The sequence below is a fragment of the Sorex fumeus genome, unplaced genomic scaffold (assembly GCF_029834395.1).
Source record: "Sorex fumeus unplaced genomic scaffold, SorFum_2.1 ptg000123l, whole genome shotgun sequence".
NCBI lineage: Eukaryota > Metazoa > Chordata > Mammalia > Eulipotyphla > Soricidae > Sorex > Sorex fumeus.
Genome location: NW_026606180.1, coordinates 6,205,001 through 6,230,293, shown reverse-complemented (window position 1 = coordinate 6,230,293; position 25,293 = coordinate 6,205,001). Strand labels below are relative to the sequence as shown.

General features: G+C 57.4%; 1 protein-coding gene across 2 annotated transcripts in view; it reads right to left on the bottom strand.

The window, feature by feature from the left end:
- CPNE5 (copine 5) overlaps positions 1–25,293 on the bottom strand; it is a 94,165-nt gene that overhangs the window by 30,481 nt on the left and 38,391 nt on the right. The window contains exons 4-10 of one of the 2 annotated variants that reach the window (XM_056137303.1): positions 22,698–22,801; positions 21,252–21,291; positions 21,072–21,148; positions 16,916–16,975; positions 15,601–15,651; positions 15,336–15,399; positions 2,852–2,955 (exon numbers count right to left, since the gene is read on the bottom strand). In XM_056137303.1, coding sequence (XP_055993278.1) covers positions 2,852–2,955; positions 15,336–15,399; positions 15,601–15,651; positions 16,916–16,975; positions 21,072–21,148; positions 21,252–21,291; positions 22,698–22,801 — 500 coding nt within the window. The remainder of the gene's footprint in view (positions 1–2,851; positions 2,956–15,335; positions 15,400–15,600; positions 15,652–16,915; positions 16,976–21,071; positions 21,149–21,251; positions 21,292–22,697; positions 22,802–25,293) is intronic. The other variant, XM_056137304.1, reaches the window with a different exon arrangement.

The following is a 25,293-nucleotide window of genomic DNA, read 5'->3' as shown; positions in this document are numbered from 1 at the left end:
CCGGAGGCGAGACCGTGGGTGCAGCCCAGCCGGCTCTCCCTCTCGCCGGAGAGGAGGGTGGGAGCAGCTGTTCTGCTCGCACCCAGGACCCGCTTTACACGCAGCTGCCCCCGCCTCCAATCCCCCGGCACCCCCCAGGATCCCTGGGCCTGTCAGCAGTGCCCACTGGACACAGGGCCAGGGGTCAGCCCGAGCGCAGCCTGCCACACTGCCGTGTGGTCACAAGGTGGCTGCTTTGGGCCCCCCTGGGCGTGGGAGGTAGGTGACAAACGTCCCTGACTCTGAGAGAGAGAGAGAGAGAGAGAGAGAGAGAGAGAGAGAGAGAGAGAGAGAGAGAATGTCTCTGTCACCCGGGGCCGTGAGCCACACGTGGCTGTCGACACCGTAAACTAAAAAAGAAGGAACCGGAATCCTCAAGTCCATGAGCCCCGTTCCAGCACTCACCCCCTTCGGGCGGCTAACAGCGACCTACTAGGCAGCAAGACCCAGAGCATTCCCCTCATTCCAGAAAGTTCCACCGACTGGGCTCAGAGAAATGTCAGCAGCAGCAGGGCAGGGCAAGCGCCATCTCCACCTCACCTCTTTGCTCTCAGAGAAGTCCGGGGGGGGGGGTGGGTTTGGCAGGACGGGGGGCACGGAAGCCTGGGGCGGGGGGCTCTATGCCCCCCATCCCCTCTCCCTCTTAACTGCCCACATCCTCAGCCGCCCGGGGGCTCCTCTGAGCTGACCCTGCCCGAGTCCTCCCAAGCTCCCTCCTCCTCGCCCCAGCTCCCCATTAGGCCACTGTCATGACGTTCTCCCCGGCTGCAGGACCAGGCGGGACGGGGGCTCACGTTTGCCATTCCACCCCCCACCCCTGCGGCTCCCACTCGCTCCCCGCCGCCCACCGCTCCCTGCCAGTCACGCAGCCCTGCCCTGCCGCCCACCCTTCCGCGCCTCCCCGCACCCTGGCAGCGCTCGCCCTCGGCTCAAACCCCAAGCCCCTCTGGCCGCCTGGCCGCCCCCTCCAGACCCGCAGCCGGCCCGGCTGGCGGCGCTGGCGAGACCCCAGCAGACACCCACTGAGCGCCCAGAACGGCTCCGGGCCTCCTCTCTCCCGCCCTCAAGTCAAGTCGAGTCAACGGGAATTATTTAAAGCAATCCTGCAGGGAGTCCTTGGCTGAGACAAAGAACCTTTTTGTGATGCAAATGATCACACCTAATTTCCCTTGTTTTGGAAATTCTGGTTTTAAAAATCCATTTCCCCCCCACCGGAGCTGAGACACCCCCTTCCTGCCTCCCCGCTCCCCGACACTCACACTCACGTGCCCACCCGCCCCCCACTCGCCCACGCCCGCACGGGCACGCCAGCACTCACGTGCACACACACACACACACACACACACACACACACACACACTCACACTCACACCCGCGGGCGGCCCCACCCCCACCCCGGCGCTCCAGCCGCTCCCTCCTGCTCCTCCCCCACGGGACCCCGTCCCTTCCTCGGTGGGTGTCTCTGACGAGTCTCCCTGCCGACTCCGGCTGCCGCAGGGCTGCTCTGAGACCCCTCGTCAATGTGTCCGTGTTGCTGGGCAAACCACGGTTGAGGGGAAGGGAGCCCCCCACCAGGCCCCAGCCCCCCCCCCAGACCTGCCCCTCTGTGGCCACGGTTGACCTACATTTGCATCTGTGTCGTGTGTGGGGGTCGGAGGCGGGTGGGCGGCTTCTGGATTAGGGAAGGGGGGGAGGAGACTGCAGAGACGCTGGAGTTCGGGTTTTGTGATCTGTTTACACTGGTTCACTGTGACTCGGTGGAACTGGGGAGGCACCAGGCGGCCCAAGCAGCAGAGTTGGGGGGTGGGGGTGGGCGCGGGGGTCCGAGAGCAGTGGCTCTGGAGTCACATCCCAGGGAGAGTGCGGGAGCGGGGGGGAGGGTCGGGAAGGGGCAGCTCTGGGCCCCCCCTCGCGAGTGTGTGCACGGCCGGCCTGGAACGTGGCTCTGCGGGGTATGCGGGCTGGGTGCCAGCTCTAGAGGCCAGCAGCGCCCCCAAAGGAGACCCACATGGCCCCTCCCCTCAGCTGTCAGCCTTTCCTCCCTCCCACAGGGCCTTCTCTGTCGGAAAACCTCTATGTACACTGCCCGCATGTGTGTGTGGAGTCAATGTGTGTGAGTGTGAGTCTGTGAGTGTATGTGAGAGTAATGTGAGTGTGTGTGTGTGTGTGTGTCTGTATGGGACTAGATGAGTGTGTGACTACATATGTCCATATAGATATGGACATGAGTCTGTAGAACATGTGGTGGGTCTGTGTGTCTAAGAGTGTGTAAGTCTGTGTGAGTGTGTGTATGTATCTGTGTGTGTCTGTGTGACTAAACAGGCATATGTGAGTGTGTGTGTGTGTGTGTCTGTATGGGTGTCTAGTATGAGTCTATTTGTGTGTGACTGTTTGTGTGTGTCTGCCTCGGAGTGTATGTGTGAGTCTATAACAAAGTGAGTATGAGTTTGTGAATGTGTGCATGTGTATTACTGTATGAGTGTGTAACTGTGTGTATGAGACTGTGTGTGTAAGAATGTGTGTGTCTGTGAGTATGAGTATATGAGTATGTATGCATGTGTGTAAGTGCATGTGTGTCCGTGTTGAGAGAGAGAGAGAGAGAGAGAGAGAGAGTGTGTGTGTGTGTGTGTGTGTGTGTGTGTGTGTTGGGGGCAGAGGGCAGCATGGAGGAGCTGTGCTTTCCCCCTCAGCAGCCCATCCATGTCACCTTCTGTCCCCCTTGCACTCAGGAGATGGCCCCACACTCCTGGCAAGTCAGGATGACCCACTGACCCCTGACCCCAGCAAGAGGGTGACATGCAGGGACACTCACGTTCCATCCTCATTGCTTCTGTAGAACACCAAGAAGGGGTCGGACTTCCCGAAGAAATCCTTCTTGTCCAGCTTGTTGGCGCAGAACTGCATGGTGGCGACATCCTGGGGAGAAGACATGTGAGCAGAGAATCCTGGAGAGCACCCGGTTCCCGAGGACCCCCAGCCCTGGACACTGGCACACCAGCCCGCTGGGAGTCCCTCAGAGACCCCCAGCCCCGGGCTGGGCCATCCGGTGGGAAGCTGATTCTCAGAGCCTCAGCCTGAACCCTGACTCCACGCTCTCGAAGCTCAGGGCAGGGTCACTGCTTGGACCCCGGTTTCCCTCTGCAGGCAGAGGTCAGGCCCGGACTCTGGAGGCCTCCATGTGGCGGGGTTCAGTTCGCTCTGCTGACTCACAGACAGCCGGGGGGTCGCCCACTCCTCCCCACGTGCTGTGGTCCCCAGTTCGCGTTAGTGGGCACATTGCTTTCAAAGTCTCTAACTCACAGGAGGCCCAAAAACTCTCTCCAGAACCCAAGGCTGGGCATGACTATTTCACAGCTGAGAGGCCTGAGGCACGGGGCAGGGACAGCAGTCTTGAGTCTTCATCTTCCTGGACACCCCCCACAGACACACCCCTGCCACCGCCAGCTCAGGACTGCAGTGACCCAGGCCCGGTGACAACCGCAGGCTCCCAAGTGAGTGGAAACAAACACAGACAAATGGGACGACATGAAAGTAAGAAGCTTTTCACCTCAAAAGAAAAAGTAGCCAAAATACAGAGAGCCCACAGAATAGGAAAGAATATTTACCCAATACCCATCTGATAAGGGGTTAATATCCAGGATATACAAGACATTAGTAGAACTGTACAAGAAAAAAATCTCCAACCCCATCAAAAAATGGAGACAAATAGTAATGGTGGGTCTGGTGTCAAAATATTGAATGTGATCAAAGTAGAGAAAGAGTAATGTGGAAATCATCTGCCCCACAGGTAGGGGGAGGGTGTGGGAGGGGGGTATACTGGGGTTGTTGGGGGTGGAGAATGGGCACTCGTGAAGGGACGGGTGTTTCATTGTATGACCGAGATTTAGACCCGAAAGCTTTGTAACTGCTCTCACGGTGATTCAATAAATAAAATTATGAAAAATGAAAAAAAAATGTAAGGTGGAGTTTATGCCCAATTCAATCAGCTAATCAGTGGCTGAATAAATAGCAGTACTCCCACATAAAAAAAAATGGAGAGAAAAAATGAACAGAAACTTCCTCAAAAAAGAAATACAAATGGCCAAAAGGCACATGAAAAATGCTCTAGGGGCTGGAAGGATAGCACAAGCGGGTAGGGTGTTTGCCTTGTACAGGGCTGACCCAGGTTCGATTCCCAGCTTCCCATATGGTCCCCTGAGCACCGCCAGGAGTAATTCCTGAGTGCAGAGCCAGGAGTAACCCCTGTGCATCATCTGTGAGACCCCCCCAAAAAAAAGTGAAAAAAAATGCTGTACGTCACAAATCATCAGGGAGATGCAGATCAAAACAACAATGAGATATCACCTCACACCACAGAGACTGGCCCACATCCAAAAGAACAAGAAAAACCAATGTTGGTGTGGATGCAGGGAGAACAGGACTATCCTTCATTGTTGGTGAGAATGCCGAGTGGTCCAGCCTTTTTGGAAAACAATATGGAAATTACTCAAAAAATACACTAGAAATCAAGCTTCCATATGACCCGGCAATACCACTTCTGGGAATATATCCTGGGGCACAAAAAAGCCCAGTAGAAATGACATCTGCACCTGTATGTTCATTGCAGCACTGTTCACAATAGCCAGAACCTAGAAACAACCCAAGTGCCCGAGAACAGATGACCGGTTAAAGAAACTTTGGTACATCTACACAGTGGAATACTATGCAGCTGTCAGGAAAGATGAAGTCATGAAATTTGCTTACAAGTGGATGGACATGGACAGTATCATGCTAAGTGAAATGAGTCAGAAAGCGAGGGACAGACATAGAATGACTGCACTCATTTGTGGAATATAAAATATCAAGAGACAAGGGCCAGGAGGATCACTCCAGGGTTGGAGGCCAGTCTCATGAGCTGGGGGAGAAGGCAGCTGGGATAGAGAAGGGATCACTAAGTCAGTGATGGTTGGAAGGATCGCTCAGGATAGGAGATGTGTGCTGAACGTAGATGAAGGACCAAATGTGATAGTCTCTCGGAATCTGTATTGCAAACCATGATGCCCAAAAAGGAGAGAGAGAGTTGGGACTGGAGCGATAATACAGCAGGGAGGGCGCTTGCCTTGCACGCAGCCGACCCGGGTTCGATTCCCAACCTCCCATATGGTCCCCTGGGCACCTCCAGGAGTAATTCTTGAGTGCAGAGCCAGGAGGAACCCCTCTGCATTCCCAGGTATGACTCAAAAAGCAAGAGTGGAGAGAGAGAGAGTAAGAAGGAAAGTGTCTCCCATAAAGGCAGGGGGATGGGATGGGGCGGGGGTGGGTGGCAAGATGGGACCTTCTCACAGGCAGCTCATCCCGATTCCCTTCCTGGCCCTCCACAGTTCCCTGAGCACCAGGAAGAATAAATTCCTTTTTTTTTTTTTTTTTTGCTGTTTTCTAGTTTTTGAGCTATACCTCACAGTACTCAGGGCATACTCCTGGTTCTGCACTCAGGGTCCCTTCTGGTGGGGCTCAGGGAACCAGACGGGATGCCAGAGATGGAGCCCGGGTGAGACTTGGAGACTTGTTACTGTTTTTGGCATATTGAATATGCCACAGGGAGCTTGCCAGGCTCTGCCGAGCGGGCGGGATACTCTTGGTAGTTTGCTGGGCTCTCCAAGAGGTACGGAGGAATCGAACCTGGGTCGGCCACGTGCAAGGCAAATGCCCTACCCACTGTGCTATTGCTCCAGTCCAAACCCAACCTACCTCCACAAATACGCATTAGGCGCCTGGGGACTCCGACCCTCCCAGCTGTGAGGGAGCACCACTTCCGCTCTCTGTGCCGTAAGCCACAGGAGCCTACCTCCAGCGTGGGAGGATGAAATGGGTTTCTAGGGACACAGCGCTCACTGAGAAGAGTGACCAACTTCGGGGAGCCCAGCCCCTTCCTGGGGTCCCGAGCCACTCCTGCTTCTACCCCGCAGTCATCCCTAAAGACTCTGAGCACTCGACAGGGATGTCTCACTCACTCTCTCACTCACTCACTCACTCAGAACACATGCTCCACCTGGGGGCAGTGATCATGACCCCCTCACTTCCCACACACCCTCACCGGAGCAAACAGACTATCCACGGATGCTCCCGAAAGCCAATACGGATGCCCCAAAACGCAGAGGAAAAGCTCTTTTTGTTCGCTTCTAAGCCCAGAAGTGCTCAGGGCTTATTTCTGACTCTGTGCTCAGGAACCACTGCTGGCGGGGCTCGGGGGACCGTGTGGGGTGTCAGGCTTGAAACTGCAGCCACGTGCAAGGCGAACGAACGCCCTTAGCTACTAAACGATCCTTCCGCTCAGAAGCGAAGCTCTTATTTTTATCTCCTCGGAGAATCCCTGGGGTCTCGAGAGATCAGGAAAGGGCGTCCAAGTATTAGGGGGAAACTGAATCTTGCACTTTCTTTGTTGCTCTTGGCGTTTGTGGGAGGGCACGGCTGACTGATGAGGGACCAGGGTGGCACCAGCGAGTAAGTGGCACCGGAGCAGGCCACATGCAAAGCAGCTCCTAACCTCCCGTGCAATCTCTCCAGCCCTGGGCAAAACTGAAGGCCAGCACGGAGCAGGTCAGGCGGTCAGGCCAGGAGCGCCACCCCTGACGGGCAAGCGGCGAAACTGGCGCGTCCAACGGCTCTCGTTGCACACAGCACAGAGCCCTGGAATGTGCCGGGCATCATTCCCACAGCTTTGTCCAAGTCTGTCAAGAACCCCGGAGCTAGGGACTACGATGGTTGGGGGCCGCACCCAGCAGTGCTCAGGGCTCGCTCTTGGCTCTATTCTCTCAGGGGGTCATTCCTGGCTGGCTTGGACTGAACCTGGGTGGGCCGTGTGCAAGGCCACTGTCCCACCCGCTGCTCCTGCTATTTTTGTTTACTTGTGGGAACTGGGGGCCACCGCCAGCGATGTCAGGGTCGTTCTTCGCTCTGAGCTCAGAAGTGACCCTGGGTCACTTGGCTTGGCTGCATGCAACGCCAGTGCCCCAGGCCCTGTACCTCCTTTTCTGATTCCCTCTTAAAGACAGAGAGACAGGAAGCCCCCAGAGCTCCAGTAAGGGGAGAAAGCAATCTGGCCCACAGGCGAATCACTGCGATGCCAGTAAGGACCCCAGGGGAAGCTTAATTACGCTCAGTTGGAGAAGTCACAGAAGTGTGACATTCACTGGAGAAAGCCTCTGTGCAAATGAGCGAAACTGAAAGAAAAAGGAAAAATAATCGACTCCCAAACTCAGCGAGCAGGTGAGCCCCCCTCATTTTCCAAGGCAGAAGGAGGCTTGGCGGGGGGGGGGCGGGGGTGTACTATTTTGTTGTTTGGTTTGGGGGTTTGGCCACACCCAGTGATGCGCAGGGCTTACTCCTGCAGGCTCAAGGGACCACATGGGATGCAGGAGACCAAACTCGGTTGACGCATGCAAGGCAAATGCCCTCCCCACTGTGCTCTCTGACTGCATCAACCCCCGTCACACATTCAGACTGACATTCTCCAAAAGCCCATGATGATCACTGTGACTGTATCCGTCAGACCCTCGGACAGGGCGAGCCCCGTCCTCCCTGAGGCTCGTAAGAGGAGCTGTCTGGGGTCTTGCTTTCTCTTTCCCAGGTGTCTCTGCCTAATATTAATAGTCAGGAACAAGGCTTGGCTGACCCCCTTGCAGGAGCGGCAGGGAAGGGGCCAGCCCTACACACGTGTGTGATCCCAGGAAGACTGAGGCATGGCAGTTTAAGACGAAGCAGGCCGGCAGGATTGATGAACACAGAAGTGTCCTTCACAGCCTCTGTCCGAGGGTGGGGCTCCGACCAGAAGCACTTCTAGATTCACTGCTGAGCAAGAAGATAAAGCAGCTTCTGCGATGTATGATTCCCTGCAATTTCTGCCTTTCACCCTATCTTTTTAAAAAAACAAATTAAGTTCTTCAAAACAGCAAGATTACCTCAATTTGCATCTCTCCGCATGTTAATCAGGAAGCCTGTATGGCCTCAGCAAACAGCTTTTCTCTCCCGCGGGAGCCCGGCCTGCTTTAGCACAGACGTGCTCCCTGCCCTAACAAAGGTCAGGGGTCAGCCCCAGAGGTCACCAGGGGGTTGGCATCCAGGAGAGGCCCAACTCCTAGCTGCCTCTGTGCTGCTCTCAGCCTTAAGGTCAGTGCAAACTTTATTTTTTTTATGCTTTTTGGGTCACACCCGGCGATGCTCAGGGGTTACTCCTGGCTCATGCACTCAGGAATTGCTCCTGGCGGTGCTTGGGGGACCATATGGGAAGCTGGGAATCGAACCTGTGTCGGTCATGTTGGCTGCGTGCAAGGCAAACGCCCTACCCGCTGTGCTATCGCTCCAGCCCCAGTGCAAACTTTAAAGGGCAGTCGAAATCTCAATAACACAAAGACTTTCAGGAGCTAATGCCAGAAAGCAAAATAAAAACCTGTGATAAAATGTCAACTATTTCAATAAAGCCATCTTACACATGAAGCAGGAAGGCACTGAGCGGCTGAGTGGCTGACCCAGAGTCACACAGCTACAAGAGCATTTGGCCTGACAGTTTGTACTTTGGGACTGGATCTGGCAGGGCTGGGACCCAGCAGGCCACAGGCTGATAGGATGGGGGCGGGAACTGCACTGGGGCCTGTGACTAGCGCCCCATCTCATGCAGCATTTTAAAATAGATGGGGTGGGGGGCTGGAGGGACAGCACAGCGGGCAGGGCGTTTGCCTTGCACGCGGCTGACCTGGGTTTCATTGCCAGCATCCCATATGGTCCCCCGAGCACCGCCAGGAGTAACTCTTGGGTACAAACCCAGGAGTAACCCTTGAGCATCGCCGGGTGTGACCCCAAAATCAAATAATAAAATTAAATAGATGGGGTGTGGCGGGGGGGAAGAGCAACAGTACAGGAGACAGGGCGGGTTCCATCCCCAACACGCCCCTGATCGTGGCTGGGGTAATTCCTAAGCACAGAGTGTGTTCCAGAGACCAAAATGAAAATAAAACTTAGATGTTTGGAACCATGGTGGCATTTCTCATGTTCTCCTCCAGGATCACGGTGCTTCCTGAGTGTCCTAGAGTCGGTACATTGTCTTTGGGGGGGTGGGAGGGGGGGAGGGGTCCTGAGCAGGGCTGGGGCGGGGCCACTGCGGCTGCCCTCACACAGACAGTGGCCTTGTGGCGAGCAGGCGGCCTCCCTGCAACCCGCCCTGCGCATGCACCCGGTGCTTCGATTGCTCCTTCGCTGGCCCGTCTGTTCATTCGTTCCCACACTTGGAGGTACCCAGGAGCCGCTCCTCCTCTGCGCTGGGGCAGACAGGAAGTGGGGGGCACTCCTGGCCATGCTTGGGGGGAACCCTGGGGCACCTGGTTTCCTACATGCTCTGTGCTTCAGCCCTGTGAACTATCCCCGCCCCACATTGTCCTTTTTCAGCCAGGAAAAAAGGGAAAACAAGAAAGAGAAAAGGGGGCTGAAGAGATAGCAGAGCAGGGAGGGCATTTGCCTTGCACGCGGCCGACCCGGGTTCGATTCCCAAGCATCCCATATGGTGCCCCGAGCACCGCCAGGAGGAATTCCTGAGTGCAGAGCCAGGAATAACCCGAGCATCGCAGGGGGTGCCTTGCACGCAGCCGACCCGGGTTCGATTCCCAAGCATCCCATAGGGTGCCCCGAGCACCGCCAGGAGTGATTCCTGAGTGCAAGGCCAGGAGAAACCCCTGAGCATCGCCAGGTGTGACCCAAAAAGAAAAAAAAAAAGAAAAAAAAAAGAACGAAATAGAAGTATTAGCGGTAGGGGTGGTTATCTACACAGCCAACTGCCAGGAGTCTGAGAAGCAGCCTCTGTGGCACACAGCAGAGCCCCAGCCCGCAGGGCAGCCAGCGGTGGGTGCGAAGGGCTTCCAGGAGGCCAGGCGCGCTGGCTGTGTCATGTGCGGCCTGGCTGGCTGAAGCCCGTCCCTCTGGACCTGGCAACCGCCCTCCCCACCTTGAGACTATCAAGCAGTGGGGGATGAATCCAAATCCAGCACCTGACTAGACCTGGGGCCACGTGCTCCTTCCTGTGGGGGGTCCTAACGGAGGAAGGCAGCAGCTTTTAACTACGGGTCTTCCCGCTAATTACAAGAAAAAACTACACACACATCTATCCAGAAACATAACATGGAGGAAATACACCAACATTTTGACAGTGACAGTCTCTGGGTGGTTTATCACGTCTCCGCCCCCACCCCCCCAAAACCATGGACCATTTTCAGGCCACACTCAGTCGTGCTCAAGGCTTATTCCTAGCTTTGCAGTCAGGAGTGACTCCTGGAAGTGCCCAGGGGACCATGTGGGATACCGGGAATCAAACCCAGGTGGACCACATGCAAGGCAAGCCTTCAGCTCTACTACGTCCCTGCCACAAGGGCCCTTTCCTTAGTCTCCTGGGCTCTTCCGGAAGTTCTATCTTTGCAACAGTGAGTGTTCCAACTTAATCAGGATCAGGATTCAAGGCTGTTAACGTGCCCCTTGTTACCGGTCTCACATAACCTGGTCCCCAAACAAACAAAAAATAAAAACGCACACTGGCCTCCACTCCTACGACCCTGCCCTCTCTAAGGTCACACATGACTCTCTCCAGTCAGCCCCAGGGCCTTTGCACATACTATTCCTCTCCCTGAGCCCACCCTTCCCAGTGCAGGGCTCATTTCCTTATTTGTATGTATTTTGGCATATTATGTATGACCATCCAAGGAAGACCTCGGCAGAGTAAAGAGTGTTGAACATGTTACAAGAAGAGAGACCCTGAGGGCTAAAGAGAGTATGGGCACTCGCCCCTCATGCAGCAGACATGGTTTAAATTCCGGCACGCCCCCTTGGTTCCCCCCGAGCACCACCAGAACTGATTCCTGAGTTGAAGAGCCAAGAGTAAGCCCTTGAGCATAGCTGGGTGTGGCCCCCCAAAACAAATTTTAAAATAGAAAAGAAAAAGAGACCAAGGGGGCAGAGAGAAGTACAGCAGGTAAGGCCTTGCACGTGCAGACCCGGGTTCAAATCCTGGTACCTCACATGGTTTCCCAAGCACCATCAGGAGCCAGTAAGCCCCGAACACCACTGGTGGTGCCCGCCCCCCCGCCCCAGCTAAAACACAAATAAATAAAGAGACCAGGGTCTGAGGGGTCTGTGGCCCTGGTCTTTCTCCGGGTGGCCCGAGGGGGAGCTGGCACTTCCGGTGTGACCCTGGCAGCACCTCTGCAGGGGGCAGCTCCCCGGCCTGGCAGGAAGGCAGGGACGAGCATGGGGACACCTGCTCTGGCAAGTGGCAAGGGGGTGAGGAGACGTTCTCTCCCCACCCCCCGCCCCACCCGGGCCAGGGTCCGGGCCAGAGCGACAGAGCAGCAGGCAGGGCGCCCCTCTGGGCATGGGTCCTTTCCTCTAGACCCCCATGTCCTGACTCCAGCAGCGAGGGCCCTGGAAGGCATGCTCCCTGCGTGGTCCCCCCACCCCTCACCCCATGCTCTCCAGCTGCTAAAGGCTCTCGGCCCCACCCAGACCCTAGCCCAGGCTCCAGGGATGCTGGGCTGGGCTCGCCCTGTTCCTTCAGGGCCCCTACCCCCCCCCGCCCTGAGTGAGGACCCCCGGCCACTACAGAGCCCTGTGCAGCAGGAACAGGCCAGGACTTGGGCGCCCCAGGACTTCTTACTCGAAGGCATCAGGCATCAGGCCTGTGGCCGCCCGCCCGCCCCGTCCTCTCTGATCCTCCGCCTGGCGCCCACACCAGCCCCAGCGCCAGGGCGGGCGTCTGCCTGGGCAGAAAGTATTCATCGGAGCAGGAAGCTGGGGTGAACCCCCCTTTCCGTCTCCACCCTCTTTCTTTGATCCTCCCACGAATGCCGGAGTCTGAACGACCAAAGCTGAAACGTTCAGAGGTAATTATTTTAATTCAGCCAGATGCCGGGAATTGAAGTCTCTTTTCCTTGCAAGGATTCTAGAAAAGACACCACTCAGCCCGAGATGCCTCCGAAGAAAGGAGCTGACAGTCTCTGGAGGGAGGGGGGGGACCCCACCCCCAGCCTCCAGCCTCGGAACCGCAGGAGGAGGAGGGGCGTGACGGTATTAAAAGCAGAGTCTGGTTTGCCCATCTCGGAAAAGCACTTTCACTTACAGGACCTTATTTAATTACAAACTCGGGAGGAAGGCTCAGCGGGCCTGACCTAGAGTCGGAATTCAGGTTTCTGGACATTCCTGTTCCAGCTTCCCAGGAGCCCCGGGCAGCCAACCCCTCCGACACAGCTGCACCCCGTGTCTCCCCCCACCCCCACACACACCTCAGCACAGTGCAATCAGCCCCAAAAGACAGGCAGGAAAACTGAGGCCAGGACGCAGGAACCTAAGATTGATTTCACATGTTCTTTGGTGTGTGTGCCTGGGGCAGGGGTTGGGGCCACACCCAGTGGTCACTCCTGGTGGTGTCCCAGTGACCAAACCCCAGAGTTGACTGCTTGCAAGGCAAACACTAATTCCGTACTATGTCTTTCTCCCTCCCAACCTCCTTCCTTTCTCCCTTCTCCCCTTTCCTTCCATTCCTTTTCCTCTCTCCCTCTCTCCCTCCCTTCTTTCCTTTTTTTTTTTTTGGTTTCTTTTGGGACTGGGGTTGGAGCATAGCACAGCGGGTAGGGTAGGGTGTTTGCCTTGCATGGCCGACCTGGCCAACCCAGGTTTGATTCCTCCGCTCCTCTGAGAGAGCCCGGGGCCAACTACCGAGAGTATCTCACCCATACAGCAAAGCCTGGCAAGCCACCCATGACATATTTGATATGCCAAACACAGTAACGAGCGTCACAATGGAGACGTTACTGGGCCCACTCGAGCAAATCGATGAACAACGGGAGGACAGTTGTTCCCCGCGGGCAGACCCTGCAGGGGAACGCAGCCAGCCCTGGCTCTCACCCCTGCATGGGCCAGCCAGGCCCAGGCTCAGGCGAGGACTCTGTGCGCCCGCGCTGGGCTGACACTCATGGTGGACTGGACCTTCGATCCTGTTGTGCCCGTGGAGAGCTGATGGACATCCCTCAGCTGCCCTGCCTCCCAGCCCCCACTCTTTTGGGAGGGGTCACACCCAGTGATGCTCAGAGGTTATTCCTGGTGGTGCTCAGGGGACTGGAAGGGGTATGAGGGATTGGACCCCCGGCTGGCCACCTGCAAGGCCAGCATCATGTGTGCTGTCTCTGCCCTGCTTCTTCTATTGACCAAAGCAGCTTGAGACACCAGAGTCCAGTGGCCAGAGACCTGAGCTCCAGAGCTGAGCCGTCTGGATCCAAATCTCCCCCATCGGCATCGTCACTTGGCCAAGTTACTTAAGACTCTGTGACTTTTTTTTTTTTTTGGCGACATCTGGTGATGTTCAGGAATTAACTCCTGGTGGGGGGGACTATATGGCATGCCAGGGATCAAGCCCAGTTCAGCCACGTGCAAGACAAACATCCTGCCCACTGTACTATCGCTCAAGGCCTACTTAAGCCTCTGTAGAGGAGACCCACAATACACTAAGTATTATAACTGCCATATGCATGATCCAGCGCAGATGATGTAAATAAATCCATGCGTGTCAGCCTCGTGTGTGGCTCTGAATAATGGCTCAAGTAATATGACCTCTCACAGTTACAGCCTCATACGGTAGCTCTGCCCAGGTAGCTCTGCCCAGTACGGCCCAGGAGCCCCAGTGGGAGGTAGGGATTTGGGGATGGGGGCATGAGGCCATAGCTATTTTCCTAGCAATGCCAACGGAGAGGTGGGATTTCCAGAGGTCATCACCACTGAGCTCAGACAGACCGACTGCAGCAGCACATATGAGAACTCGGCTCTTCCCATCCGTCAGATACCAAAGAGATTTACGAAGGTGGAAAACAAGGCCACTCTTTTCACTACATGTGATTTGTTTTTGTATTTTTTGGTTCGGGAAATAGAATTATTTTTCAAAAATGATGTTGACATTAACATGTGGCAGCTTAACTATTGTTATTTTTAAATGAATTAAATCAAAATTAGCATTTTTCTCAGTTATTCAGACTGAGAAATGTGGTAAATGGTGAGAGATGACGGGAACAATATTTGTGCTGACTCCCCAGGAGAGAAAAATCGGTTTCTGCCCCTTTGTCCCTGTCCTGAGCTTACCCCTGCCAGGGCCCGCCTTGTGCCCCCTCTGCTGGCATCCCCCCCCCAAGAGTTCCCACCTCACCTTCTCAGCAGCGCCATGAGCCTGGACTTCAGGATCAGGCCGGCCTGATTCTACCACTCCACACTGGTACTTGGAATAGACGCTTGGCCTTTCTGGGCCTCGTTTTCCTTATCCATAAAATGGGTATATAAATTTTAGCTTAGGATTGTTGTCAGGACCAGTGCTAATTTGTATCAGATGCCCAACATTTGAGTAAATTATATTTTAGGGTGCAGCTCTTGGGTGTCCAGAGTTTGCTGTGTGCTCCGCCATCCCCACCCATCTCCAGGCCCACAAAAGAAGCAAAGCCCATGGCCACCTGGGACTGCAGACGTGAGCACATACACACACTCACGCACACACGCTTAGCACACCCAGCACACACAGCCACTCACATGTACACACTTACACACTCAAACACATGCGCGCGCGCACACACACACACACACAAACACACACACACACACACACACACACTCCCTCCCACCCTCAACCCTGTCAGCTGACTCCAGACTGAAAATAAAAAATGACAACTAGGGCTGGAGCGATAGCACAGCGGGTAGGGCGTTTGCCTTGCACGCAGCTGACACGGCCGACCCGAGTTCGATTCCTCCGCCCCTCTCGGAGAGCCCGGCAAGCTACCGAGAGTATCTCGCCCACACAGCAGAGCCTGGCAAGCTACCCATGACGTACTCGATATGCCAAACACAGTAACAAGTCTCACAATGTTACTGGCCCGCTCGAGCAAATCGATGAACAACGGGAGGGCAGTGACAGCAACAACTAGATGCCAAGCATCCAGGGTCCTTCGCTGGAAGGTATCCGCCAGGGGTGCCAAAGCTGTCTTGGCACTCACACACACACACACACACACACACACACAAATCCACATGCACATGCACACACATGCACGCACACACGCACACAAGCCTGTGCAGTGACCATGATCGTGGGAGGAGCACGGGGACCTGGAGGAGTGGCCCACGCTGCAGGCTCTGCGTCCCTTCCCAGACACTCAGCCTCTGTCTGCCCCGCTGTGAGGAGGGTCGGGCTCGGAGTCCCATGGTGACAGAACTCAGAGAGGGTCCCGGGGACCCCAGCCCCCAACACTCACCCTACAGTTGCTCAGCTCCTCCGCAGACAGGATGATGGTGCCACACTTCTTCCCTGGGACCCCGCTGGAGAGGAGAAGCAAGGATGGAGAGGCCGGCAGAGACCCGCCCGACGTGCGAGGGCCGCACACGCCCCATAGCGGCCCCCACAGTCCCCCCGCCCCCCCTGCCAACGCCTCTGCCCACCCGCTCCTCCCGGGAGCCCCGGCCGGGCCAGAGGGGCAGGGAGCAGCAAAGTCCTGCAGCCACAACAGCATCTAGACTCACCCAGAAGCTTCCAGACCAGTGGGTCCCAAACTTTCCGTCCAAAGACCACTTCTGTGGGTAAAAGACCTCGTGGGCTACCAGCCCACCTGCACCCGCCGAGCCCCGAGCCCCAGGGCCTTCAGCCCCGGTTCCCCTAGCGGGAGGAGGGAGTAGGGAAGGGAAGCGGGTCTGGCATCCTCTGGGCAGCTGCCCCAGGCTCTCCCACACCACCTCCCCCAGTGCCTGAAGAGAGAGCGAGCACCCAGGCAGCCCTATGCGTCTCGGGACGGGCTCAGGAGTTACCCCCACTAGAGCCCCCTTCATGGGCAAGGCTTCCACCCAAGGGGCCTGACGGACGGGAGGGTCCTGTTGAGGCCCCCGAAATGCCCGGTGGTCCAGCAGCTGCTTTGCTGCATCTCTTTGAACCTCAGTTTTCTTGCCCGTGAAATGGGCATGAATGTTTTCTCCATTTTACTAACCCACACAGGCGCAGTGCGGAGAAGCCCTCAGGAAGGACAGGGGCCCCTGGACAACTGCACACAGCCTGGCTGTGAGCTTCGGGTCAGCCGTGGGGTCACTCTGGAGAAACAGTGACGGAGCTCACCCAGGGACGGGTGCTCGGGCAGCCCCAGGTACGAGACCACCCCATCTCTCCAAAGCAGGTGAGCCGAGCAGAGGCCCATCTGGAGCGGCCCTGAGGCAGGCGCGCCAGCTTGTCTCCGAGACTGGGCATCTGTGCTGAGCACCCCAAAGCCCTCCTCCGCCGAGCGAAGCACTGGCTTGTCCGACAGAGACGCTGGCGGCGGCCTCCCGCCCGCCTGCCCATCTGTTCCTCCCGCACTCAGCCCCTCTGCAGTTTCCTTCTTCAGCGCGGCGGCGTCTCCAGCCCCAACCTGCTCCCACCTGTGCCCGCCTCCTCCCTGCCCTCCTCCCGCTCTCCCGTGTCAGCCCACAGCCTCTTCCCAGCCCCCAGTCCCGGGAGCCCACTGCGAAGGCCCAGGGCTCTGCTAGCTCCTCTGCTGGGGGGGGGGGGGCACCTCCCAAGGAGATGCTCTGGGCCACGCCCACCACAGGAGAGCAGAGCGGAGGGCTAGGGAGGGTCTGCATCGCCCGCCCACGTTTGCAGAAAGCAGGCGGCGGGGAGGGGGGAGCAAGGCTGGTGACCAGCCTGAGCAGGAGGGGAGAGGGGACAGAGAAGCGGCAGAGGGAGGCAGGGAGCAGAGCAGCGAAGAGGAGGGGGTGCCAAGCCCCAGCTCCCAGCTGGACGGGCGGGAATCTCTCTGGGTGGGGGAGGCCCCCTGCAGAGCCGGCCAGAGATCTCTCTCCGGTGACGTACCCGTTGGACACAGCTGGCATGGGTTTCCCAGTCCTGGAATTCAGGCTGAAGGCGCCTATCCTGCGGAGAGAGAAGCGACAGGGCCGCGTGTCCCCCAAGCACCACCACCAGGTGCGACTCCGACTAAGGAAGCTGCTATTGGCTGCCTGCAAGGCAAATGCAGGTAGGGGTGGGGGGTGGCTGGAGTCACGGTGGAGGCTTTCAGGCGGCAGACCCCAGGTCAGTCTGCTGAGGGCAGCAGTCCCCAGCACGAGCCACGTCACCGGGTCCCCCCAGGCCAAAATAAAATGCAATGACAGTTAAGACAGGGCCAGAAGAACACGGCAGGGCCTTAGCACGCATGCCTGGCCGCCATGTGGTCACGAGTTCAAACCCCAGGTGTCCTCCATGCGCCACGCCTGCCCGCTCGGCTGTCTGCCATTCTGCCGCTTCCAGCGCTGCAAGGAATTTCTGCCTGCACTGAAGCACACAGCACCAGGGTGGTGCTGGTGACTGGGCCTTGTGGGGTTCACACATGTGCTCACGTGGGCTGCCTGAGGGCCACAGAATTGCGGGTGAGTTTGGAGATGGAACTAGTTTTGTTTTGTTTGGGGGCAACACTCGGAGCTCAGGTGTCAGTGCTCAGGGCTTATACGTGGCTCTGCACTCTGAGATCATTCCTGGCTCTGTGCTCAGGGATCATATATGATGCCAGGGATCAAACCTGGGTCAGCCACGTGCAAGGCAAATGCCCTACCCACTGTACTATCTCTCCAGACCCTGAAGATAAAACCTCTGTTTGTTCTTTGGCTTGAGGGCCACCCCCTGCAGGACTTAGGACTTACTCCTGGCTCTGTGCTCAGGGCTGACTCCCGGCTCTGTGCTCAGGGCTCACTCCCAGCTCTGTGCTCAAGGATCACTCTCAGCTCTGTGCTGAGGGCTCACTCCTGGCTCTGTGCTCGGGGCTCACTCCCGGCTCTGGGCTCAGGGCTCACTCCTGGCTCTGGGCTTGGGGCTCACTCCTGGCTCTGTGCTCAGGGATCACTCCCGGCTCTGTGCTCAGGGATCACTCCCGGCTCTGTGCTCAGGGATCACTCCTGGCTCTGTGCTCAGGGATCACTCCTGGTAATGCTTAAGAGACCAAATGCGTTGCGGGGAGCTCTCTCTGGCCCAGAAATTAGAAACTTACCAATGAGAAAAGTACAAAGCCAATAAAAGGCGCATCGCCAGCCCAGTCGAGGGGGTCAGGCATTTGCCTTGCAGGCAGCTAATAGCAGCTCCGTCACAGACACCGTCAGGTGCCCTCCAAACCCAAAACAAAGACTCATCAACAAGCACACAAACTTCTTGGCTTCGATATACTTTGTTTCTTATTTGGAAATGTCTAACTAGAAATCATAACTAAACAATATCAAGAGAAGAAGGGTGCCACACTGGGCAAGCACCCAGCTAACACACGGCTGGACATGTGTGAACTCCACAGGCCCCCATGGGCACCAATGGTGACCATGTCCGGGGCTGACCAGGGCCCCGGTGAGTGCCCCGGTCTGCCGTGTCTGAAGCCTGCCCTGAAGCACCCAGCCAGTGTGCCCGGTCTCAGCCACACAGCAAAGGAAGGGGAGAGATTAAAATTGGAATTGAACAAAACACAAACACTGTCCTCCCGTGGTTCATCAATTTTGCTCAGGCGGGCCCAGTAACGTCTCCATTATGACACTTGTAACTGTGTCTGGCATATCGAATACATCACGGGTAGCTTGCCAGGCTCTGCCGTGCGGGCGAGATACTCTCGGTAGCTTGCCGGGCTCTCCGAGAGGGGTGGAGGAATCGAACCCGGCTCGGCCAGGCTGGCTGCGCGCAAGGCAAACGCCCTACTGCTGTGCTATGGCTCCAGCCCAAAACCAGAATTAAAAAGGTAAATAATCCTAATTACAATTTAATTGATCGAATGTTTCTGTTTTGCTTTGGGGTGACATCCAGGCTGCCCAAGGGTCACTTCCGGCAGTGTTCGGGGACCCTGTGTGCTGGTGCGCCTGGAATCCAGTCTAACGAGCCTTTGGAATATTGCCCTGGACTCCAATAAAATCTTTTATTGGGCTTTGCAAAACAAATAAAACAACAAAAAACTTCAGATTTTTCCTAAACCCTCTTGCAAAGAAGCATCGGCAGCCTCTGCGTAGGGGCTGTTCCACGCTGCATGAACTGATGTGAGATCCAGTCAGTTCCAGGCCCCTTTTCAGCTGGTTGGGTGAGAAATCCCCAGTCCTGGGGCCACAGCAGTAACACCGTGGACAGGGCATTTGTCCTACACATGTCTGCTCCAGCTTTGCCCCCCAGCATCCCAAAAGGTCCCCTGAGCCTGCCAGGAGTGATCCCTGAGTGTAGAGCCAGAAGTGACCCCTGAGCATCGCTGGGTGTGGCCCCAAAACTAACACACCGGAAAAAAAGAAAGAAAGAAATTTCGAATTCAGCAGTCTGGTTGGTTGGACGTGCTCTTCGGGTACCACGGAGACTGCTACAGCTCAAGAAGTCGCCTGCTGTCGTCTGAGAAGCCCTGTGCTACCTCGGGGTGGGGGTGAGGCTGCTGGACCCAGAAGCAAGGGACAGCTGAGAACAGATATCCAGGGAGAGGCGGAGCCTGGCCCCGAGAGCACCCCTCACCGGCACCCCAAGGCCGCTGGATGGAGCTCAGACACTGGGGGCAGTGGGCTGGGAGCTGACACCGGTCAGGGAGCTGAGAAGGTCCGACAGTCACCAGCCAACAAGCAACAGCCTTGCTCACTCGACAGATTCCAACGCTTCGAGCGCAGGTGGAGTGATGGGGGCCAGGGGGGACCAAATATTAATGCAATACTTTCGTTTTTAAAAAAAATTGGGGGCAGGGGCTGGAGTCATAGCACAGCGGGTTGGGCTTTTGCCTTGCATGTGGCCGACCCGGGTTCGATTCCCAGCACTCCATATGGTCCCCTGAGCACCACCAGCGGGGATTCCTGAATGCAGAGCCAGGAGTAACCCCTGTGCATCACAAAGTGTGACCCAAAAAGCAAAAAAAAAAAAAATTGGGGGTCCACAGTTGGTGGTGCTCAGGGCTTACTCTGCGCTCGGAGGTCACCCCAGCAGTGCTTGGGGGATCATATGGGATGCAGGCGGTTGAACCCGGGTCGGCCGCGTCCTGTGCTGTTGCTCCAGCCCCACAAGTGCAATACTGAAACATGATTAATGCTTCAACAGGCCAAAGAGGCCTGTGTTCCTGAGCCCAGGAACACAAAATCACTAAGGAAAATGGTCATCAACATGCCCGAGCACTAGCAAAGCCACATGTGAGATTATCTTTACTGGAGCGACCTCCGGCAGGGGGAGTGAGGGTCCAATAATCCTGAGGTCAGTCTCCTGGCTGGCAGGGCCAGGGGTGTGTCCCACTGCTTGAACGCGATTGGTTTGGGGGGACGGGGTGAGGTGTAGGGCTGGGGGTGGCTTCTGGATCTCCCTCCCCCAGCCTGGGCTGGCCCCTGCACCTCAGCCCTACCCTCCAAACTCAACCCCACGGCCTCTCCCTGGCTGCCCCTCACCCGGCAATGCTCAGGGGACCATATCGGATGCTGGGAATCGAACCCGGGTTGGCCGTGTGCAAGGCAAACGCCCTACCTGCTGTGCGAACGCTCCAGCCCCAATATGCTCTTATTCTTAAGGGGCAAGGAAACCTTTCCGAAACCTCCCTCCCATGCAGACCCTGGGGCTCACGTGCAAACACCAGGACACCTGGTTTCGGCCACCGGCAGGGGACCACATCCTGGGGCAACGTGGCAGAGGCAAGTGTGGAGGGTGATGTCGGGGTCACTTGTTCTGTCTGGTCCCAAAGCCACCGCTGGGGCTCCTATGGGATGAGGTTGGACGCCCACCGGCCTCCATGCGTGGCATGGCACGCAGAGGCCGGGGCTTGGGTTTACAGGATTCTGGTGTATCAGCCTCATGCCCAGCTCTCGCACTTCCTTTGTCTGTTTGTTTTGGGGGGTCACACCCCGCGGTGCTCAGGGCTTACTCTTGGCTCTGTGCTCTGTGCTCACTCCTGGTGCTCCTGAGGGGTCAAACTCAGGCTGGCTGTGGGAGAGGCCAGCCCCGCGTCCGAGCCTGCTCCACCCCTGCGCCCTCCCCAGACAGCTCGCCCCACCCCACTTACGTGAGGGGCTTCTCCAGACGGCTCCCCGAGGACCCCACGATCTCTCCGAGAGTGCAGAAGGCCTGGCCCAGGAAGTCCTGTGGGGGGGGGCGGGGGGGGTCACTGCTTCTTCACTGCTGCAGTCCCCCCCCCCCCCCGCCCTTCTGCACTCCCTCCCAGCCCCCACGTCGGGGCACTCACGTGTTTGGATAAATCCGGGCTCTTGGAGTCCACGTCGTACCTGCAGCCACAGAGACAGAGAAGTCCACTGCGCCTTGGGTCCTGCCACTGAGTCCAGTGGGCCTCTGCTCCCTCAGGCCAGGCTCTGACCATGCAGGGCAGCACGACACACCCCTGGGAGGGATCAAGGAGACACCCAGGGAGCCCTGGGCGGGGGCACTCGGCAGGCTCAGGGGTCTGGTCCAGGAGGATGCCCCGACCTGCGGGACTAGTCAACGTGGATAACCGGGAGAGGGTGCGCGAGTGGTAAAAAGAGCGACAGAAGAGTGGGAGCAAGACAAGACTCGGATCCAGCTCCAAATTCAGTTCTCCCAAGCCAGCCTTTTATAATTGATTACACGAGGAAGTGGGCAAAATGGGGAATTCAACAAAGCTTGCAGAGTTTCAATAAATCAGGGTGCGAGCCCTCACGGCGGGCTCATGGCAGTAGCTCAGAAACTTACACAACGTATTTTCACTTTTTTCCAAGAAGAAATTTGTCCCTAAATTGCATGTCAAGCTCTACTGACCTTTTGACTCTCGGCAGGGGGAGGTGGGAGGTGGGGGAAAGACAGATAGACAGACAGACAGACAGACAGTCTGGCCGACAAGCCCGCTCTGGGACTGTGCCTCTGATCTAACCTGCTTCAGCGGACCCTGAGCCTCGTTTCGGGGAGGGGAGACCATCCCCTGGTCACTCAGCGCAGGCTGGGACTGGCCCGGCCCTCACCCACCTGGAGCCTCCTTCCTGCACCTCAACACAACCCCCTCTCGTCCCCACTTCACACATGCCCCCCACCCCCCACGTGCCGCCCAACCCCCCTCTCATACCCTCACACATCCCTCCAGGTTTCTCCATCCCCCAACCCCCCACCCAGTCCCCACTCCCGGTACATCCCCGCCGTCGCCCACACCCCCTTCATCCCTCGCCTAGCCCCTACCCCACCCCAGCCAGGCCCACACTGAAAGTCACGTCCTGTCCACTGCCCCCTAAGGAGGCTTCCCGGGGGTCTCCGCGGCCCCCACCCTGGTCTTCCCTTTGTTCCCAGACTCCAGAACCCCCTTCCCCAGCCCCGCTGTCATTAAAGCCCACAGTTCCCGGGTGCTGCCTCGTCCTGCCGCCGTCTTTCCTCGTACAGAGGCCCAGCAGAGGGACCCCCACAGACTGAAGCCCCCCTCCCAAGAACCAGCTTTGTCAGGCAGACGTCAGTGGGGCCCCCCGGAGACCTGTTCTCCAGGACCTGGGCTGTTTCTGCATGTGGTCTCGGGGATGTTTCAGGCTGGGGGTGCGCTGGGCTCTGCTCCCAGCTCCCCTGAGATGGGGGGCTGGCCTCGAGATCCCCCCGCAGTGAGCTTCCCCTAACCCCTGCTCCCACCAGGTGCCCCTAACACCCCCCCAGCCCCTCCTCAGGACCACCTGCCACTTACAGGTCAAAACGGAGGTTCTGCTTCTCCTCGAAGAAGTAATCCACGATGAACTTGCGCACAAAGTCCGGGTTAAGGGTGTTATCGATGACCTCAGTGCGGCCAAACTGGAGAGGAAATGAGGTGTGAACCCTGGGCCAGGCTGGGGGTCCCGAGCCACCCCCTCGGTCCCGGTTGGTAGGGATGGAAGCCACCTGGGGCCCGGCCCGCGCCTCCTGCGAAGAGCTGGCCGGCCATCCGACACTGCCTGTCCACTCCCGCTCCCTGCCCCGCCACAGTGGGAGCATCGGGTTGGTCCCGGTGACCTGAGTGGGCCCGCGCGTCACAAAGCCAAGCTGGCCCGGCTAGGCCGTGTCCTGCTGGTCCCCTCCCTTCCTGACTCCTCCGCTGCGGAGCTTGGCCTACTCACACCCGAACTCACTCCTCACCCCACAACTGCTCAGCTTCTGGGGCTGATGCTGCACTTGGGGGCGTTTTACTTTGACACCCCAAGAAGAGCAAGGGCCAGAGAGGGCTCAGTGGACTGAGCACATGCTTCCCAGGGGGAGGCCCACAGCACCCCCCCCGCAGCAGTGCCAGGAGAGGTTGGCACAGAGACCCCCGAGCACCGTCGGCTGTGACTCAGCGAGCCAGGACAGCAGTGGGGGCCGCATGCCTTGCTCAGAGCCACCCTGATTCCATCCCCGGCACCATATATGTCCCCAAGCACTGCCAGCAGGGAGCCCTGAGCACCGTGTGTGTAGCTGCAAATAAATGCAAATAAATGCACTGGGATGGAGCCAGAATAGGGGAGCTGGAGCGATAGCACAGCTGGAAGGGCGTTTGCCTTGCACGCGGCAGACCCTGGCAGACCCGGGTTCGATTCCCAGCATCCCATAGGGTCCCCTGAGCATCGCCAGGAATAGCTCCTGAGTGCAGAGCCAGGAGGAACCCCTGTGCATCGCCGGTGTGACTCAAAACAGCAGGGCAGCTGACTTGGGTTTGAGCCCCAGCACCCCATATGCTGTGACAAGAGTGACCCCCGAACAGAGCCAAAAATAAGCCCTGAGCACCTTTGGGTGTGGCCCAAAAACAGGGGGCAGAGCAACAGTACAGTAGGTCAACTGTCTGCCTTAATCCCAGGTATCTCACCAGTATCTCATATGACCCCTGAGCACTGCCAGGAGCCAGCCCTGAGCATCGCCGGGTGTGACCCAACACAGTCAGATAAATGCAGGTGCGGGGGGAGGGGGGACTCTGGTCCCTGCACATCCCCCCTCCTGGAAATCAGCAAGCACCGCCACCCCTCGCAAGGCAGTGCTCCCTCGGGTACCCCCTCACCCATTTTCCGTTGATTTTTATTTGAGGGCCAGGTACTCTAGGACTCCTCTTAGTGCTGTGCTCAGCAGCACTCCTGGGGGCTCTCAGGGATGGAACCCGGGTCAGCGTGTGCCAGGCAAGCGCCGAACCCGCTGTATCATGCCTCTGTGGAGATGGTACTTGGGGGCTGTTCCTGGCTCAGTGCTTGGGTGGGGGGGGTGTATTCAGTGTCAGGGATCAAACCCGGGGCTCCCACTTACAAGGCGCGCCCTGTAGCCCTTGGAGTTACGATCCTGCCTGGCCCAACATACAACTGGATGGGAGGTTATTTTTTTTATTTTGTTTTTTGGGGGTCACACCCAGCATTGCACAGGGGTTCCTCCTGGCTCATGCACTCAGGAATTACCCAGGTCAGCTGCGTGCAAGGCAAATGCTCCCCAGTGCTGGGTCGGGTTGGGTTGTTGTTGTTATTCTGGGCCCTACCTGGAGGTGTTCAGAGCTTACTTCTGGCTCTGCACTCAGGAGTTACTCCTGGCGGCGCTCAGGGGACCATATGGGATGCTGGGAATCGAACCCGGGTCGGCCGCGTGCAAGGTAAACGCCCTCTCCGCTGTGCTATCTCTCCAGCCCCTGTCCAGTCCCTCCGGCAGAGCTTGGAAGCATCTACGCAGGCCAGGCCACATGCAGATACTGAGATACCAGCTTAAATGGAATGCAGAGTCTGGGGCTGGACAGGATAGTCAGGACGGACACAAGACCAAGTGGGTGGAGCGGCACGTGTCCAGCTGCCTGCAAGGTGTGGAGGAGAGTTCGGGCAGTGAAACACGCCCGCTTGTCCAGCCCAGCGGCCTGACCGCCCTGAGCGGGGCCAGCGGACAGCTGGGCCATGTGGAAAGCCTGGAGGAACAGAGATGATTCCGTCGCTGGAAACGCATGGGACCTTGCTCGGCGGAATGCAGTCGGTTATTTGATCACGACCCTGACACAGTAACTGCTTTGGATTCCACTTGTCGATTCGTCTTGGCGTTGCTGACTGCCTGCGTGTGCACATGAGATCGGAATTCTTTGAACCAATCAATCTCACAGGTTTTCCCGTGTGACAGGTTAAATACATCCTCCACGACTGTTTGTTTTCTATGCTTAGGAGAGTCTGTCATAATTTTACCCTTGGGGGGAAAGAAGTTTTGTTTGGGGCCTGGGCCACAGTGTAGAGACCAGCAGGAGTGATCTCCGAGTACAGAGCCAGGAGTGAGCCCTGAGCATCGCCAGGTGTGACCCCGAAACAAAACAGAAAGCACCT